The 18,542-nt window shown below is 35.8% G+C and overlaps 1 protein-coding gene across 3 annotated transcripts in view; it reads right to left on the bottom strand.

Moving 5' to 3' along the window:
• EPB41L4A (erythrocyte membrane protein band 4.1 like 4A) overlaps positions 1–18,542 on the bottom strand; it is a 103,375-nt gene that overhangs the window by 44,831 nt on the left and 40,002 nt on the right. For 2 of the 3 annotated variants that reach the window (XM_060761894.2, XM_060761895.2), the window contains 7 exons: positions 14,790–14,841; positions 12,999–13,077; positions 11,240–11,337; positions 9,563–9,683; positions 6,983–7,070; positions 5,192–5,280; positions 3,723–3,786 (listed from right to left, as the gene is read on the bottom strand). In XM_060761894.2, coding sequence (XP_060617877.2) covers positions 3,723–3,786; positions 5,192–5,280; positions 6,983–7,070; positions 9,563–9,683; positions 11,240–11,337; positions 12,999–13,077; positions 14,790–14,841 — 591 coding nt within the window. The remainder of the gene's footprint in view (positions 1–3,722; positions 3,787–5,191; positions 5,281–6,982; positions 7,071–9,562; positions 9,684–11,239; positions 11,338–12,998; positions 13,078–14,789; positions 14,842–18,542) is intronic. The other variant, XM_060761896.2, reaches the window with a different exon arrangement.

The raw sequence follows: 18,542 nt of genomic DNA, 5'->3' as shown, positions 1-18,542 counted from the left end.
GAGGCTACATCACCAATTCTCTCCCTGATCTTTCCTAGGTACATTTTTGTGTTTACAAACTGACAGAAGATTTGCATTATAAAATATTTAAAACACACTTGCAAAAACAAAGCTTTAGCTCTCCGCCATACAAACTTTATTCTATTCAACAAAAGCCACTGACAGAGCACGTACAGTAAGGAGAGTATGCATTTCAAGAAGTTTCACATAATGCACCAAGAAACATGAAACTCAAGGGAACATACTCCTACAGAACAGAGGATATCTATCAGAATATAAAATTGGAAAGACTGGTGGGGGTTGGAGGAGGAAAATAAAACATAGATGATATGCCCACACTTTAATAACATTTTCCCCAAGTTAATTTATAGCTTGGTTTCATTTATTTCAGTCACTAATGGTCTGTCTCCAGTTTTAGAAGAATTTGTTCCTGTTAGCTTTGAGAGATGAACTGTTCTCCTGCATGACAGCACAAAATCGGCATAATTCATAGTGGGATACTACAAAGAAACCTTAGTGACTGTACTACATTCTATGTTTTTATTTATAATCATCATTATTTTAACTGCCTTTTAAAACTGTTTAAAATTAATGTTGTAATATGATTTTTTAAATTTTATCTTAACTGTATAACTGTATTTCATTCTAACACATAGTGCGGGCTGCTCAGGGGCACATATTGAGACAAAAGTGATAGTTAAACAAAATAAATAAATATTTGTGGAATAGAACTATAGTGGACCGTACCGCTTTTTATTTTTCGGATCTTTTAATGTTGTACATTCTTTAAGGACATTTTAATAACAATCTCATATTGCATTTAATTAAAATCTTTTGTAACAGGGCAGTGAGTGGAAACGCAGCATTATGCTCATCCAAAATGGCAATATAACCATCCAATATAAAACAACTATTTAATTTAACCATTAGCTGAGACAGCTTTCAGCTTAGAAAAGTAATTGAGAGAACAAATCGCAGAATTCCTGAGTTAAAATAGCCACAGGCAAATGATTTAAAGGAAAATCGCACTTGCAAGAAGTCTGCATTTTACTCAAAGAGTTTATGCTCATAAATGGCCAAAATTCAATTGCTAATCCTAATTAAATCAAGATGATTTAATTGATTGGTAAATGGTATCACCCAGTTAGTTTATGAAAACAAAAGCCCACAAATGTACCAAGAATCTGAAAGTTTACTTACAGTATATTCCATATTTTATAATATATTGCAACAAGTTTTTATTTTTAATTTTTAATTTAATATGCCTATATAGAAATGTTTTTCCAAGTGTAATCACCATGAGATGTTATATTACAGCAGTAGTACAAATTTCCACATGGAACAAACTGAAACAAATTGCTTTCTCTTAAACAGAGAATAAATTCACATTTCCTATCAATCATGGTAGACTTTATTCAATGCTGGCTTATTCTGGAGTTTAGTTGTGATTAGCAACTTGATTTATTTATTTTAAAGATAAAATGGTATAGCTAACATCCTAACAGTAAAATACATATGTTTAAGTCCAATTTATGTCTCCATATTTTTGTAAGGTTGTTGTGGAGAAGGCATGCTCAACCCTGCTTGCACAACCACCTACTTAACAAGGAACTCACCTTTATCTACCCGCTACCAAACAAACAACAATTCCACCATCAAGCATGTCCAAAGTCCAACCCAGGGACCAACTGCGGCCCCTGTTCAAATTTTCACTTGCCCTCTCTCTCCAGGCCTCTCTTTCTCACTCACTTCTTTCCTCCCTCCCTTGACTTCCTTCCTTTTTTTTTACTTCCTTTGTTCCTTCATTCCTTTGTTTTTTCCTTCTTGGGAATCAGGGGCCCGGAAAAGGCAAGGTCCTCGAGAGGAGCAAAAAAGAGATAGCAGTCTCTTGCATCTCTTTACCCCAATTCATAGTCGCCTTCTCAGGTGACTCCGGACTCTGGCATGCCATCCCAGTGGCCCCTTGTCCCCCTCTCTCTTCCCTCACAACTTTTTCTTTATTTCTTTGCAAAGGAAGTCTCCCCAATTGCCCTACTTTCCCCAGGTGCTCTCTGCTGTATGCTCGGGAAAAGCGGGTCTTGGAATTTGAGCACCTGTCCAGAGCATGGGAAATAAACAAGACGAACTCCAACTTTTAGCACAACACCACGAATATGTCTGTTGAAAGAGACTCCACCAGACGGTAATTCTAAAGTTTAGGGTGGAGGCTGGGTAAATTACCTTGGAGAGCTGTATTCAGCCCACAGGCCTTGGATTGGGAACCCCGGCCCTAGAGAGATCAAGATTTCCCTTTCCCTACTTTGCTTTCATGGGCAGGGAAAAACACCCCTCTGTCATCAGGCATTTGTGGGCAGATGTGAGATGGGCCTTTGGGAACAGTATGATTGGGATTTTGAGTATGTGTGGAGTTTTAATATTTTAATGATTAATGATTTAAATAACATTATTTGATTGGTTTAAATTTTTTATATTTATATTTTAATGCTGTTGCACTGCTTTAATTTGCATTGTTTTTATATTGTTAGCATCCGTGAGTCCCCCATCAGGAGAAAGGGAAGATAAAAATTAAGTAAATAAATAAACCAGATTATGCTGGATCAAAATTCTACAATTGTATTTAAAGGTGTTCCACTGATATGACATCGAATTCCCTGAGGAAGAAATTCAGCCATACAAAGTAAGTTCTGGATGCACTGTTTAATACAGATTATAGACAAGATACGTGATGTTTCAAGGCTAAGGACTGGGCTATATGCGTCCTCATCTGATTTATATGTGAATATCTCCCTTAGTTTCTACTCTATTTTAGAATTATATTGTTCACTAAACAACTGAATTGTATACTTTGTCTGATGCTCACTGAATGGCAGACAACCATGGTTAGAATTCTTATAACCAATGTTGACTGTACTGAACTCCAATATGGAAGCAGCGTATACTGGGTTAAGGTGAGGAGGTATACTGGGTTAATTGGAAAGAGAAATACACAATCTCATTATTCAAACTACCAGCTTCTAACCAAAGGTCATTATTTCAATGTACAAGATATTCTAAAAGAGTCGTTTGGAAAAGGTACACAAAACATTTTGCACCTATCTCTTTTGAAATACTTCCCCAAACCATTCTTGTCAGGGCTTGATATTACTGAGTGCTGTCAGGCTGCTTGATATCATAAACTTGATAGCAAGGCCTTATTTAAGAATCAGTCGCCTGCATTTTTACCCCAAGCAAAGATGTTGCTTTTTGAAAGCTTTCAGATCCCTATCCATCTTCTTAAATGTCTGAAATAATTTCAAGGTGTTTACAGACAAGTTTGTTATATAAGCCATATATTATCGTTAAATAGAAAGGTATTTCCATGCAATCTGATTCTGGGACTACAGATGGTGCAAGTGAATTGTCATTCTGTTAAGACACATAAAAATCCACGATTCAACTTTAATAGACCAATAAGTGCTGTAGGTGATATCAACATCTCTACCCTAAAAAATTCTCTTTTGCCTCTCTCAAAAATTAAGCAGAATTAAGAAGATGTATTAATTACAAATCATTCTAGAAGCAAATGTCTTTTTGGAGAAAAAAATATGCCTTTGCTATTAGATACATTTAAAGGACAAGCCAGTACAATAAATCTCAACAATGAATATCACTGTATTCAATGAAATTGACTCTTTGTAATGTGTTGTAATCTTTGTAATCAGGCTACAAAAATATGAACTTACATCTTTTCCCAAAACTCTGAGTTCAAATTGAGATTCCTTGAAGTGGACCTTTGTAATTCTAGGCCTAAAAGTTAGAAAAAGTTAAAAGCAACACAGATTAAATCACAGATATATTAGAAACCATCTAAGGAATGGAGCCGTTTCCTGAGAAAGACAGCCTATCATTACTTTAATAAATAAATTCTATGCCTTACTGAAATAACTCTGACTAACCTAACTGTAAATAATATAACTCTGAAACAATAGTAGGCATTTACTGATGGAATAGAAGTGGAAAATGCTACCCCTTTGCAGGTTTATCAAAATGCTTTTTCCTGAATGAAGCTGCATTAGAGATGGCTTCTAATACAATCTTGCAGGAATTACCTTAATCACAGATGTTTGTCTTTGCTAGGCATTCATTAGAGCAAGCATGGGCAATTGTGTGTCATCATCCCCTCTTGTTTGCTAAAATATATGGGAGTTATAATACAACAGTGTCTACTTCTGCATATTATACAACTGAAGACAATACTGTCTACTTCTGCATTAAATGCATTATTTAGGTGAGCAAAACACTGAAATGATTGTTTCTAGATCGGTGGATCCCAACCTGTGGTCTGTGGACCACCAGTGGTCCGCAAGGACGAAAATAGGGTCTATGGCCTCACCATTACCACACCGTTGCCTCTAAACCATGTGATAATGAGCATGACTTGTCTCATAAAACCCTCTTATAGTCCCGAGGCAACGGGAGTGTCGGGAGGGGCAAGGTTAACTACTCACAAATGATTACTACTCCCACATCAGCTCTTGATTATTAAATATTATTTTCTGTGGGCAAGCAGATGGTGACTACTGGATGGCATATGTTCTGTATCAGAAACTAGACCTGATATGGTCTATCCAATACAATTTTCTGAATCACCACCCCAAATAACCAAACCAAATCTAAAGTTGACCAAAAACTGATTCATAACCCTTTTGGTACTAATGTTGGAAAGTGTCCCTGATCAAAGTGGTCCCTTTTCAAGTGATCATTGGTCGAAAAAAAAGGTTGGGAACTACTGTTCTAGACTGAGGTACAGCATCATGAAGCAATCTGAATAATGTAAATACTTTAGAAGCAGAGCAATGCAGATGAAACTTGAATTAATAAGGAATGCAACTTATACAAGTTGGATTTACACCGTTGCAACTCTTTCTCCCATGGTTGGATGAAGAGCAATGATATCATGCATGGGACCCCCAAACATCCCAGCAAATGTCTAACACTGTGCAGCTAGCTATAGGAAAGTAACTGGATATTTGTCTGCTGTACACCAGCCCCAAAAATTAGGAAATAGCTGGGGGGGGGGTGAGATTCAGCTAAAAAAAGAGCAAGTTGAAGGTTGTACAGAAGATTATTGTAGCTACATGTGGTAGCCTCATTTTACAATGCTGGATTATGGCCATTATTTGCTAAAACAATTTTTTATTTGCTTACTTACCAAAAATATTTTCCTACTTGCTTTTTGTTCTTGTACACAACCACTCCTACAGGGGTTAATCCTAGAAAATATTCAGATTTATTTTCACCCTGGAAAATAATGTTAAAACTACATGAGAGAGTGCTCCTCCTTCTCTTTAATCTTTGTTTTTTTCTTCCATGAATGCTAGTGCTCCAGTATATACAGAGTGATTGAAGAACATTTCCTAAGCTGTTCAGCTACCATGGTGGTCAACCAAAAGCATATAATGCATTGCGATACCTCAATTATGGGTTTTTTTTTTAATATCATGTAATTTAAAAAAAAATCAAGATGATTATTAAACATTACGTTCTGCAACTTGGAAGTTCTAATTATCTTCTATTTCCTGTAATTGTGAACATTTTAAGGGCCTTACTCAGCTTCTGGGTATTACTTTAATATTTCCTGTCTGAACATATCCTTTGTAACAGACTCCCTTTATCTTGTAATGACACTTAGAATAAATCCTTCAGATTTGTAATCCATATTATTCTTCCAGCACAGTAATTGCATCATACATGGAAATGCAACCACATTATTTCTAAGAAAATCTCCTTAATCCATGCTTCTCCTCAGCATGTATTCATGTCAATTTGAACTTTTCTTTAAATATTCTAAGGCTAGCACTGGATTATGAAATAGTGGGGTTACTGCTTTTTGACAGCAGTCATCCTTAACCCAAGTGGACTGTTGAAGTTACCCAGGATCCAAAAAACTACATAACCAGCCACATATATCCAAATGGGCTCAGCTACTATGCTCTATAGCAAATTGTGTTTGATATTGAAAAGAACTGCAACAGCAGTTTGCAGTTTGGTTTTTGAGCCTGCTGTTGAAAAGAAACAAACCAACAGTCTCATTGGGTACATGACCCTAAAGCCAATTCTCTGTTCAAACAAGAGTAAATCTCTCAAATGAATAGAGTTTACATATATGTTGACTCATCATTCGGCAGCTGATTTAATGGGTCTATTCCACTTTTGAAAGCAATTACATTTAGGCCTTAATAATATCTTCTGTAAGACTAAAGTGCTTCTCAATAAAAAGAGGGACTTGAAATGCTCATCCTTAACTTGTACTCCTCGTTCTCAATAGCTGAATGAGTATTCTACATTGACTATCCCGTATCAGTTTCCCAGACTTAACATCCTCCAGATGTCTGGGGATGTATTGGTAGCCTCCAGGTGTCGTGACTTTCATTATGAGAAGTTCCTTCACTCCACCCAAGGTTAACTGCATGACACCCCAGACTTTAAAACATTTCCTTTCAGATTACAGTTCCCATAATCCCTCAGATAGTATAGCAATTGGTCTGGTGAAGACACTTCCTGCTTTCATATAAGACCACTTCTAGTTGAAAAGAACTGCTGTTGCAGTTCTTTTCAATATCATACACCATTTGCTATAGAGCATAGTAGCTGAGCCCATTTGGATATATGTGGCTGGTTATGCAGTTTTTTGGATCCTGGGTAACTTCAACAGTAATGGTGCATCATACATAGTTATCAATGTCCACTGTAGGAAGCAGGGGGCTAATCCTCCTCACAACCTGAATAGTACTCATGTCTTGCTCTGGGTACACGAAAAGACACAGGAAGCCCTGGATATGCCAGCAGCAATAGTCACATGGCTGGCACAGTTAATATTCAAAATCCAGGAGCTTAAAGTTGCAAACGTTAAGCTTGAATGCCCACAACAATTAAGGGATTGGGACAACAGTCAGGAAAGCCACAAACATTTATGTCTTTATTTTCAAACAACATTACTCACATAGACAGGATGAAGATCAACTCCATACATTTCAAGCGTCTTTGCCACACCTAGGTAATTCAGTTCTGCCTCAGCAGGAACTTGGCCCCTGTTTAATATAACAATACTCCATGTGTTTATTCAGTACAAGGGAATTCCTTTGAAAATCACATTCATGTGGTTTGCTGACAAAGGTGAGGGATATTGACTTACCTCTGATTCCCATATTTTAAATGCTTTTCAATTGCTTTAAGTTAGCACTGTTTTATAATACAATAGTTTATCTAAACTGTTTTCTACTGTTTTGATTTGAAAGTGGCATATAGCCAACAACATTTGAATGAATGGGAGAAGAGTACTGCCTTATGTAATAGGAAACAATATTTTTTTCTGATGTTTAATTCTAACATTTACCATGTAAGCTGCTTCTTCTGCTTCTATGTGTTGTTCTTGTGGTTATTGTGGTTGTTGTTATTTCTTACCTGCCACTCCAATACTTAAGGCATGGTAAAACACCAGGTTTTATCTAAAGGAACACTGCACTTTGTATCTTAATGATTACAACTCAAATATATTCCATTTATAAGCAGTTTCTATAAAAAAAAGTTTTGTTTATATTCTTGCAAAAAGGTTTGTTGGCTATGATGAGCTTTAGCAATTTCAATGAATGGCTGTGCAGAATTTTACTCTTTGTTTTGTCATTAACATAGACCGTAAAATACTTTGCAACTTTCTAAAATTTCTAAACTTGACAGTGAAAAATCATCAAAATTATTATGATTTCTGATCAGAAATCTCCTTCTATAGAGTCATCTACTTTCTTTGAAAAAAGGCTTACCCTTAGAGATATCTAACTGAAAACCAAACAGACCAAGTAGATCATTATACTCCACAGCAGGCCTGCAGTACTTCCCCTTGGCATCAAATTCAATTGTTTAATACACATAGGCTTCTTAAATAGGCCCTCTCATAGTATCACACACACACACAGCATCATTTTTTGATGTGCAGTATATCTTAAATAATAGCAAACACCCTTATTCTTACAGATCAGGGTTATATCCACTCAGTTTCAAGAACGGCTCATTTCACCAGCTCCTTCCTACATTTAATGCATTCAAATTCCAAAAGACAATAGTGCCAGGAAATCACTGAGCTTTAAAAAGCCGAGCTCATTTTATTCCCTACTTTCTGGGAGAAGAAGGAGGCTTTCAATGTAATCTCAGAGTAAAGCCATAGTTCTATTATCTTCTGAAACAGAAATGTACGGCTTGAAGCCCCAGCACCTTCTTATATACTGCATGGAAAACATCTGAATCCACAGAGCTACTCTTTGTTCTATCTAGCAAGCATCAATGTCAGTGGAGCTTGTTTGGAAATGATAGCACAGTAAGATAGGGAGGAAGAGTTAATGTGTGCATAATGCATACTTGTGTGGGAAAAGGCATGTGTGTAGAATACGTATGAGGATATGAACATGGGTTGGTAGCTCTAACTTCTCCCAAATACAAAAATGGCTTAGAAGTGAAAGGAATGAGCACCCTAGCTACAAAATAAGTCTTCCATTATTGTCATGTAAATTTTATAAATGTGGTTGTTACCACAACAATACATCACATTTTCATTTCCATCCTTTATCTCACCAGATGCTTTCCCTTTTTGTTCCATTCTTACAAATAAATTGATAAAATGTGTCTTTACCACATTACATCAGTCATCAATCCTGATTGAGAGTAATCTCCCCAGCGTTTCTACAAACACTGATATTCAGTACATTTGGCTCCACTCCTTTGGGTTACACAATCCATAACTTATTCACATGACTCATTTTTCAAATATGCCTTTCTTCTCTCACCTGTATAAAGAAATGCAAAAGTCTGCCAAACTATGCTGACGACTGAATTGTTTTATCTTGAATATTCTAAGCACCACTAAAGTTCCGTAAAGTCTGCTCTCAATACTGAAACCTTTTGCTTCATTTCTAACTCCCTTTGTTGTGATAAGTATTATCTGTCTATTTCAATGGAGCTAGATGATCTTCCTGTGTCTTTTTACATTTATCCATACATGCTATGTAATAACAGTGTCAATGGAAGCTGCAGATACTATAAAATATGCCAATAGAATACAATGGATATATTGGACATAAAAAAGTACCAGGATCATATTGAACTGAGTTATGTTTATGTTTCATTTCAGGGAGAGAGAAAAACAAACTCTACATAAAGGCAGATTTGAAACAGCAAGCAGTAGTTATTCCCCTTTCACAAACATGAAATTTATTTATTTATTTATTTACTATATTTGTATACCGCCCCTCTCAGCCCGCAGGCGACTTAGGGCAGTTAACAAAGGCAACAATTCAATGTCCAACAACAGCATAAAAATTTAGAAATGTTGACATATAATATAAAATCATAACAAGATCAATTAAAAACATAAATCATATGTCTCTTAATTAAAAACATTGTCCAAAATCATAATCCAATCGTTCCATATTCCTATGTCTGTTACACTGCCTTGTCAAGCACTTGCTCAAACAGAAATGCATTTTCTGTGTAATTTCCTATGCAACATTAGTTAATAAAAACAGGTTCTTACATGAGTGTTTTATGTATCCGTTCTATGGAATCTTCCAGTTCTTCCTTCTGATCTGGAACAAACCGGTATTCTGAAACATAACCTGCAGTGTGCTTGTATGGGTCATAGTCTCCAAGCTCAGCTACACAAGTACATGTAGAAAAAAAGGTTTCAATATTTGTTCTATTTATTTACAGTATTTATATTCCACCCTCCATATTCCCTGCCAAAGAGTTTTGTTCGTAAACTTCTTCTTTGATCAAACTGTCGGCATTTTTCTGGCATTTCCTTATGGGTGCCTTAAATACCTCCAAGATTTAAAATGGTACCTATTTATCTACTCCCATTTGTTTTTGAACTACTAGGTAGGCAGAGCTGGAATAAAAGCCAGGAGCTTACCCCAACCCGGGCTTTGAACTATCAACATTTTGGTTGGCAAGATTTTACTGTAGCTGGCAGTTAACCTGCTGTGCCGAAGTATGGCCCTCTATGAAAGTTACATAAGTCATATGAAAACAAAGACAAGGAGGGCAACTTGATAATGTAGATTTTAGTCCACAACAGAAAATGCCACCACAGATCTTTTAGTCTTTAAAGGTCACTCAAGATTCATTGTGTGTATACATGTGTATACACCTTTACCATAACAGACTAACACTGATATCCCTGTACAAAGAATTTTGCCAAATAGAAACATTTTTCTGGCCACCAGATTAAATTCACTACAATTCTAGTTTCTAAATATAATTAAATCTGCCCTATATTTGCTGCAAATATGCAATTCCTATGTAATCCGATTACTGTAACTTCAAGAATCCCCCCCCCCCCCCCCATAAAACATTCCAAGCCAACTTGATTTTTAAGGGGAGATAAATGTTGTGTCCATTCAACAGTAATATAGACACAGGCCCTCTCTGAGATGGTGCACTTCCTGTATAATTATCTTCGTTCTGTACATCAGGCTTCAACACTGGGATATTTAATATCCATATGCTCCAACATATTACACAGATGAAAATAGGGACACCCATAGTCAAGTAACATCCAGGTTATATTCAAAGCAGCACATTTCATTAATAAGATACAATACACAAGCTAAGACATCCTGCAGTAGTTTGCTTTTGCGTGAGCCTATGGGAAGCGTAAGATTCTGCCCTTTCCTCTCCCCCCCCCACCCCCACATTTGAACTCAAGTTTATAGCAACTGAACTAAGAGAAGACAAAGAATGCATCTACACTGTGGAATTAATAAAGTTTGACATCACTTTAACTGTCATGGCTCAATACTACAGAAAATGGGAGTTGTACTTTTCGAAGGCTAGGTGTCTCATTAAACTACCATACCCATGATTAAATGGTATGGAGCTATGGCAGTTAAAGTGGTATCAAACTGCACCCAAAAAGAGAAAGTAGGAGGAAAAGAGAGTACCTGGGACATTTTAAAAGTAGCTGAAAATGTGGGATATCAGAAGATTAACTGAGAATGTCTTTGGCAAATTGAGATAGTTGGAGAGAGTGATATGTTCAGAACTTTCTAATAGTTGAATTACGATGTTTTTGTCAGATTGCTTTGTTATTTTATGATGGGATTACAAATTTACTCAGACATTTTTGCGAATGAAAAGCAATTCTAATAAATAAGCGAATGACCTAGCATTAATGAGAAAAATACAGTATGAGTTGACCTGAGCCACATACACTGTATTGCATAGGATCCCAGCTGGGCAGCAACGTTGATGGGACAGGGCAAGCGCCCTTGCAGGACATCTTGCTTCACCTGTAAAAAATACTGATACCTAAAAAAAGAGAGAGGGCATAAAATTAACCTGTAAAGATTATAAAGAGTCTACTTCACTATTGCATCTTTACTTAATAGAAATCACTTTCAGATTAATTTCCAAAGGAACTAGCTGGCAATTGAATATTGTTTCATTTGAATCTTCATTGTAAATGCAAGGGGTTTCTCTTTGTGGATTAAGAGTAAACAGAAAAAGAAAACACACAGTTCACCTGCCCACTGGTAGTCCCCGGTGGCAAAATGGGTTAAACCCTTGTGCTTACAGCATCACTGACCAATAGGTCAGTGGTTTGAATCTGGGGAGAACGGGTTGAGCTCCCTCTGTCATCTGCAGTTCCCCATGTGGAAACATGAGAGAAGCCTCCCACAGGATGGTAACACATCCAGGCGTCCTCTGAGCAATGTCTTTGCAGACAGCCAATTGCAGTTTCTTAAGTCGCTCCTGACATGGGGAAAAAATTGCCCACTATATAAATGGTTTCAGTATAGATTGCAGCCTGTAAATTTACTGCTGTGAATTTACGATGAAATTAAGTGGTGAAGGTTGACATTGCTATCAGTAGCCTTAGGATACATCTAGTGATCTAAATCAAGTTGACACCAATTTAATTATTGTTGTTTCCCTGAATTAATCCTGGGAATTCTGGTTTGAAGAAGATGCTAGGAGTCTTCTATAATGTTTGAATCTTTCAAGAATGCTTTCTTTTTTGAAATCCACTTTTCTTAGAACAACTCAGCTGTAGGACCAGAATATTTATGAACACACTTCTTTCTTTTAAATCTATCATAAATGAAAATCAATTAAAACAAAGCTGCTGGTTATCTGATCTATTCAGTTCCACCATCCTATGTGGCTAGATAAAACTACAGCAAGAAGAAAAGGGGCTTATTTCCATTTAGGACTCTTCTCTTCTGCTAGAGCAGGGCTACTTCATAATATGTGGAAATTATCCTCTTTACACAAAGCTGTACACTGTAAGCATAGTGGATTAAGTACACATTCCATATTTAATCAAAAAAAAATTTGCATTACTAGATTACATAATCTATATTGTGCACCCAACACATCAGACCAGAATGCTGATTGAGTTTGCTTGAAAGGGTGAATGTTGCAAACTACGGTATATAAGACCACTTAACATGCAGAACAATCAGTATCTGACTGTCATGCCTTCATGAATCTCAGGTAACAGATTAAAATCACTAATTAATACAGCATGAGGTACAAATTTTCATTTTAAATCTCTGTTGTGTTTTGTCTCAACAGATCCCTTAAAAGTAAATTAGTCATCCCCCCCCCCAAAAAAAACCCTCTCAGTAGGTTAGAATAATTACAGAAGTTATGTGAGAACAATAAATGGTCTTTAGAATCAGATATGCTATAGTAAAATTGAATTCTCAAAATGATTCAGACAAATAATTACTTTGGTCACATTCTACTCAAACTTAACTTTCGATTTAACCCAGCTCATTAACACCGTTGAAAGTTATTGGGATTTTCCAGAAACGTTTTTCAGAAGTTTTAAATACGGTGATCAGACTCCCCCCAAGTTGTCCCGTCCCCCCCCCTTCTCTCATTGAAAAACATCAATGTGCATACTACTTTGATAATGGCTGCTCCACCATATTACTAAAGATTAAATCTGATTAATACTCTACCTGGTGATTTCTTCCTTTAGTCTGCATGGATCTTCTGCATAAAATTTAACACCAAAGTACAGAGTATAAGGTGGACCAGCTATTAGAAATAAGAAAGCTAATTAATTTTGAAGTACACAAGCAAATCATTGAAGTCCTGTACACATTTACAGCGTTTTCCATAAGTATCCATCCTTGTTTAATGTTTCAACTTTTTGTTGTGTTACTACATGGAATTAAGATGGATTTATTGGCATCATCACTCATCACCAAAAAGGTGCAAAATATCTTTATTGTGGATCAAAAACTAGGTCAACAAAAACAAATGTGCATTCTCAAAAACATGGAAAAGTCAAATAGAAGGGAATACAGGCAGTCCCCAGGTTACTCACAATGTTGGTCCTGTATTTTTGTTCTTAAGTTGAATTTGCATGTAAGTCAGAACAGGTACATTTTTTAAGCGTAGCTCCAGACAAATATATTTACACACATGACATTTGGGTAGCATAGGGGTGGGTTAACACCCTTTTGCTGTTTGGTTTGCTGTCTGTGCACTTCTTCGGCAGAGTTCACCCCACTTTCTTTCCCTGTGATATTGATTTTGAACATTGTGGCTTGCTGTGGAAAAAAGGATTGGAGATAAAGCTTCAATGGAGGCACCTTTCCTCCATGAAAACTCTTTCAGGAGTAAATTTCCCTGCCTAGGGGGAAGATTTATCTCACTTCCTGTTGTTGCACCCAACTTTGTAACTATGTCATTTGTAAGTAGGATGTTTGTAACTAGAGGACTGCCTGAACTTCTAAAAGACACTGTAAGCCTTCACTTGAATATACAGATGGCTAAAATGAAGGAGAAGGATGGGAGTGTGCATATAAACACAATTTCTTTGATAATCCCAATATAAGTAGACTTTGTGTTTGAGCTTAAAGCTTTGCAATTGCATTCAACTAACTACAATATGAAGCTTGTATGAGAAGAAATCAATTTTATCAAGTTTCCTGCTTGCAGAACTTTATAACTGCAATGACATGGGCACAAGCTATCCACTTTCCCTGTGTTAATGAATGCACAGAAAGGGTTATGATGCCGGAGTCAAGTCTAGGCAACATACTGGTACTAATTGGAGCCAATCCCACTGTTCATACTGTCCCAAAGCTATGAGAAATTCTATAATTTCCAGCGAGCTCTGGAGTATCCTATTACTCCGTCCAAACTGGGTCAAAGTCAGTTTAAATTTTTAAAAATCCGCAATACTGACTGGAAGTCAGCAAACTTTATGGGGACAGGGAGCAGTGCATTAGAGGTGAGTCCAAATTTTCTTGCTTCTCAGGAATTTGCTGGGAAAAAGAAATGGACTTTTCCATCAACCCTCTGCCCTTGCTGCACAGTCTCAAACCCTATGAGATCCTCTACCTACTGGGCGAATTACCCAGTACTGGGCGAATTACCCAAATTCTACTTGCCACAGTTTCAAAAGTGACATCTCACATTTCTGAAATAACTCCTTTTTAAAGGCAAGCTTAATATTAAAACATGAAATAAAATTCCAGTTTATATAAAGTACTATCATTTTAATACTTCAAAAGTTTTAGTACTGCCAACAGTTGGAGCACAGAAATATATTTGGGAATGGGCTAGAAAGAAAAGCAGGGGGAAAATTGATTAAATGCAAAATTTGGAATTTGCTATCTATAAGCCATATTTGTGGATCTTTGAGGGACTTTAAATCTATCAGATGTTCTGAAAATGTAATGTTTTCTAGGCTTCTCCATCACTAGACTGTTTTTATGAAGAATGAATTACATACATACTATTTATTAGTTCCTTGTGTTCTGTAAGGGTTTTTGCAGGATCCAGCCAAAACTGTGGGAATAACCATAAAAACCACTATTAAATTTCAATTCAGAGACACTATATTAATGTACTTGAAGAGCAAGGGAATTGCTTTGCTATGGTAAGAATAACCTTATATGAATTATTTTTAATTGCATTGGGTAGTTTACTAATTTTTAAAAGTGGTTGCTCATTTGGGGATGATGGGAGATCTTCTACAACAAATCTGTAATTGTAATTGTATTTATGGGCTACAGCTAATTCAGAACCAAACTTAATTCAGGCATACTTCAGTTAACAAAGTCCCTGATAGTGAAGCTACCCATTCCACTGATGATTCGTTTTAATTATATCTTGTGCTTTCCCCCAAAAAAATTGGGATTCAAGGCAGTATACAACCTATAGGTACAACACATATTCTGTATATACCCAAATACCCTACACACCATATGAAAGACTAACATTAAAATGTAATTCAAATTATCAACAACATGAAAATAATTTAAAAGATGGATCAAGAAGAATAAGAAAGGCACTATAACAAACAGTACAGTACACCACAAAGCACTTTTAAAAAACAAGATGTAGTAATGTTCGCTATAACAAAAAGGTAATGCTATTGCTTAGTTTTGTTGGAAATATAAACCTTCTCAAGCCTCCACTAGTTGTTTGTTATGTATATAATTGCTTGCTGTACTGTATATATGTGAACTGATTTGCAATTTTACCTTAACTTTTGCAGTGTGAGGACCTACAGACCATGTGATCTGGTCTGGGCTTGTTCAGGGCTCAGGCTGCATTTTAGAAACAGAATGCCTTTAGAAGACTGCAGGAACAGTACAGTTTAGACTTCAGTAAGATCAGTTCAGCTTAAAGACTTCAGTGGAAACTGATGTATGCTTTTAGAAGTGAGTTGAAACAGACTACAGAGACTCTATTAGACTCTCAAAACAGAGATATGCTTTAGACTTTGGACTGATAAGATTCTAAGAATGATGCCCCGTGTTACCTACACAGAGAAACTACTTTTAACTGGATTGATAAGCAAAGTACCTGTATGCTGAATACATGAAATTTATGAGAAAAACAACTATGTTATTTTTTATTGAAAGTTAAGCATAAAATAAAAAAGTAGATCTAGAGAAAGTACATTTAAAGTGGGAGAACATTCAATTCAAAGAAAAGTTAGAAAATTGATATGAAAAAGCCTGGCACAAGAGGGGGGAAAAACGAAAAAAAGAGAAAAAACCCAACTCCCCCCCCCCCATAGGTTTTACTATCAGTTTGCTTCCAGGTCCAATTTTGCCAAAAGTCTGTTTTTGTCTTGAAGTCTTTCGAGTCTATTTAGCGTTTTTTTCCCCCTCTGTCCTTTGAGTTTCTTTTAGCTCTCTTTTTATATAAATTCCTCTATATTCCTTTTTTAGAAAATCTCTAAATTTTCCCCAGTCTGTTTCCTGATGTTGTGTATTGTTTTGTGCAAGTTTTGGGGTGAGGAGGTCCATATTCATGATGTCCATCACTTTCAGGATCCATTTTTCTATCGAGGGTATTTTTGGCGTTTTCCAGAATTATTCTAGCTGCCGTTATTAGATAGAAGAAGATCTTATTTATATTCTTATTTATTTCAAAATGTGTGATCCCAAGTAAAAAGTACCCAGGATTAAATTCGAATCTCAGTTGGAGGACTGTTTCTATTTTTTTGTAAATCTGATGCCAATAACTTATGACTTGTTTACATTTCCACCACATGTGGATAAAGTTTCCCTTATGTTTTTCACATTTCCAACATTTCTCATCTATTTTTCCCATATTGTATTTTGCCAATTTCTCTGGAGTAAGGTACCTTCAATCAAATATCTTATAGCAATTCTCTTTGAGTTCTGTAGAGTATGTATATTTCAGTTTTTTCCTCCATATTTCTTCCCATTCCATCATGTTCATTGATCGACCTATTTCCCTTGCCCATTTTACCATTACCTCCTTGACTTGTTCTTCTTCAGTTTCCCATGATAGTATTTGTTGGTATATTCTTTTAATTAACTTCTCAATTTTTAAAGTCCTATCCCAAAAAATTCTTCTATTTCAGAGCCTTCCTTCTTATCTAACTAGAAACTTTCTTTAATTTGCCAAAACTGAAACCATGTGATGGATGGATCAATTAGTTTTGTTTCTTCTTGCGTTTTTAATAACACTCCTTGCGTATTGGTTTTTAATAATTGTTTATATGTTAGCCAATTTTCTCTTGGTAGTTCCCTCATATGGTCTGCGTCATTAGGGGAAAACCATAACAGTGTTTTTGTATAGAATCTATTCTTGCATTTATTCCACGTCTTAATTAGGGCTGATCTGATAAAATGATTGTTAAAGCTCTTCTCTGTTTTGGATTTTCTTTTCCATAGGTAGCTATGCCAGCCTTTCATTAAACCTTGTCCCTCTAGGGCTAGTATCTTCTTCTTTCTTAATAATATCCAGTCCATTATCCAAGTCAGTGCCACGACATCATAATATAACTGGAGATCCGGCATTCCTAGACCTTCCCTTCTTTTGTCATCAATTATGTTTTTAATTTTAATTTTGGTTTTTCCCCCACCCAGATGAATTTTTAATATTTTTCTGCCACTTTGTAAGTGTTACCTTTGTTCTTATTATCAGTAACATTTGAAATAAATAAAGGACTTCTGGTAAAATATTCATTTTCACCATCGCTATTCTTCCTAGCAGTGATAAATTAAGTGTCTCCCATCTTCTTAATTTGCCCTTTATTTCAAGCCATTTTTTCATAATTATTTTTAATAGGTGTGCATTGCTGGGAGCAATTATTACCCCTAAGTGTTTTACTTTTGTAGCTATGTTTATTCCTGTGTTTTTTTGTAATTCTTCTTTTTTCTTCTGGGGGATATTTTTAGTTGCTATCTGCGTTTTATCTTTGTTAATTCTAAATCCAGCTACCTCCCTGAAAGATTCAATTTCTTTTTGTTTATTTTTGTCTCTTGAGAGCATGATTTAAAGACAAATATATTTTAAGGGAGAGTAGATGTTTTGGGGCAACTAAAAAGAACACTTCTGAAATTCTGCTGTGTTTGTGTATGCTGGTGAATGCCATTTTCCCAACAGGATATGACTCTAACAAGTCATGCTTTTTACCAAGAGGTTATGGCATTATTTTTTCAAAAAGTTGTGATTTCTAACAAGGTCATGTCTTTCCAAAGATCATAAAATCTCCAAAAAGTTCTGGAGATTTTCATTTCCCCAAAACTTTGCAAATAATTATGTGGCAAATCACTCATAAACACATTACAAAAATGGCAGCATTGACAAATCACCTGAATTCAAGAAAAATACATCACAGATAACACAATAGAGAAATCAGAAGATAAAAATATTGATGTACATAATAAATTCTCATGTTCAAGACAGATTTTCAGCAACTTGCTCAAGACCCTCATACTAATAAGCATCCAAATTTTAAAGCATATGTAAATATTTCCTTTTCTTTTCAGCTATTTTAGTTTTTGTGTTGCATTACTAAATCTTTAAAAGGGATTGGATACGACAGAAAACATGAATAAACTTCACAAACATAACAACAAGCCTTAAGAAAATACAGCGTTCATCTGCATTTCACCTTCAAAAAGGTACACCAATGTATAATATTTATGAGCGATAACTGGCCAAGAAAACAGTATAGTCCTATCAATAATTCCCTGCTGTAGCTTTAAAATGTCAGGAAT

Source organism: Anolis sagrei, chromosome 2, assembly GCF_037176765.1.
Source record: "Anolis sagrei isolate rAnoSag1 chromosome 2, rAnoSag1.mat, whole genome shotgun sequence".
Classification (NCBI taxonomy): Eukaryota; Metazoa; Chordata; class Lepidosauria; order Squamata; family Dactyloidae; genus Anolis; species Anolis sagrei.
The sequence above is the reverse complement of the archived record's forward strand: the minus strand, read 5'-3'. Positions and strand labels throughout refer to the sequence as shown.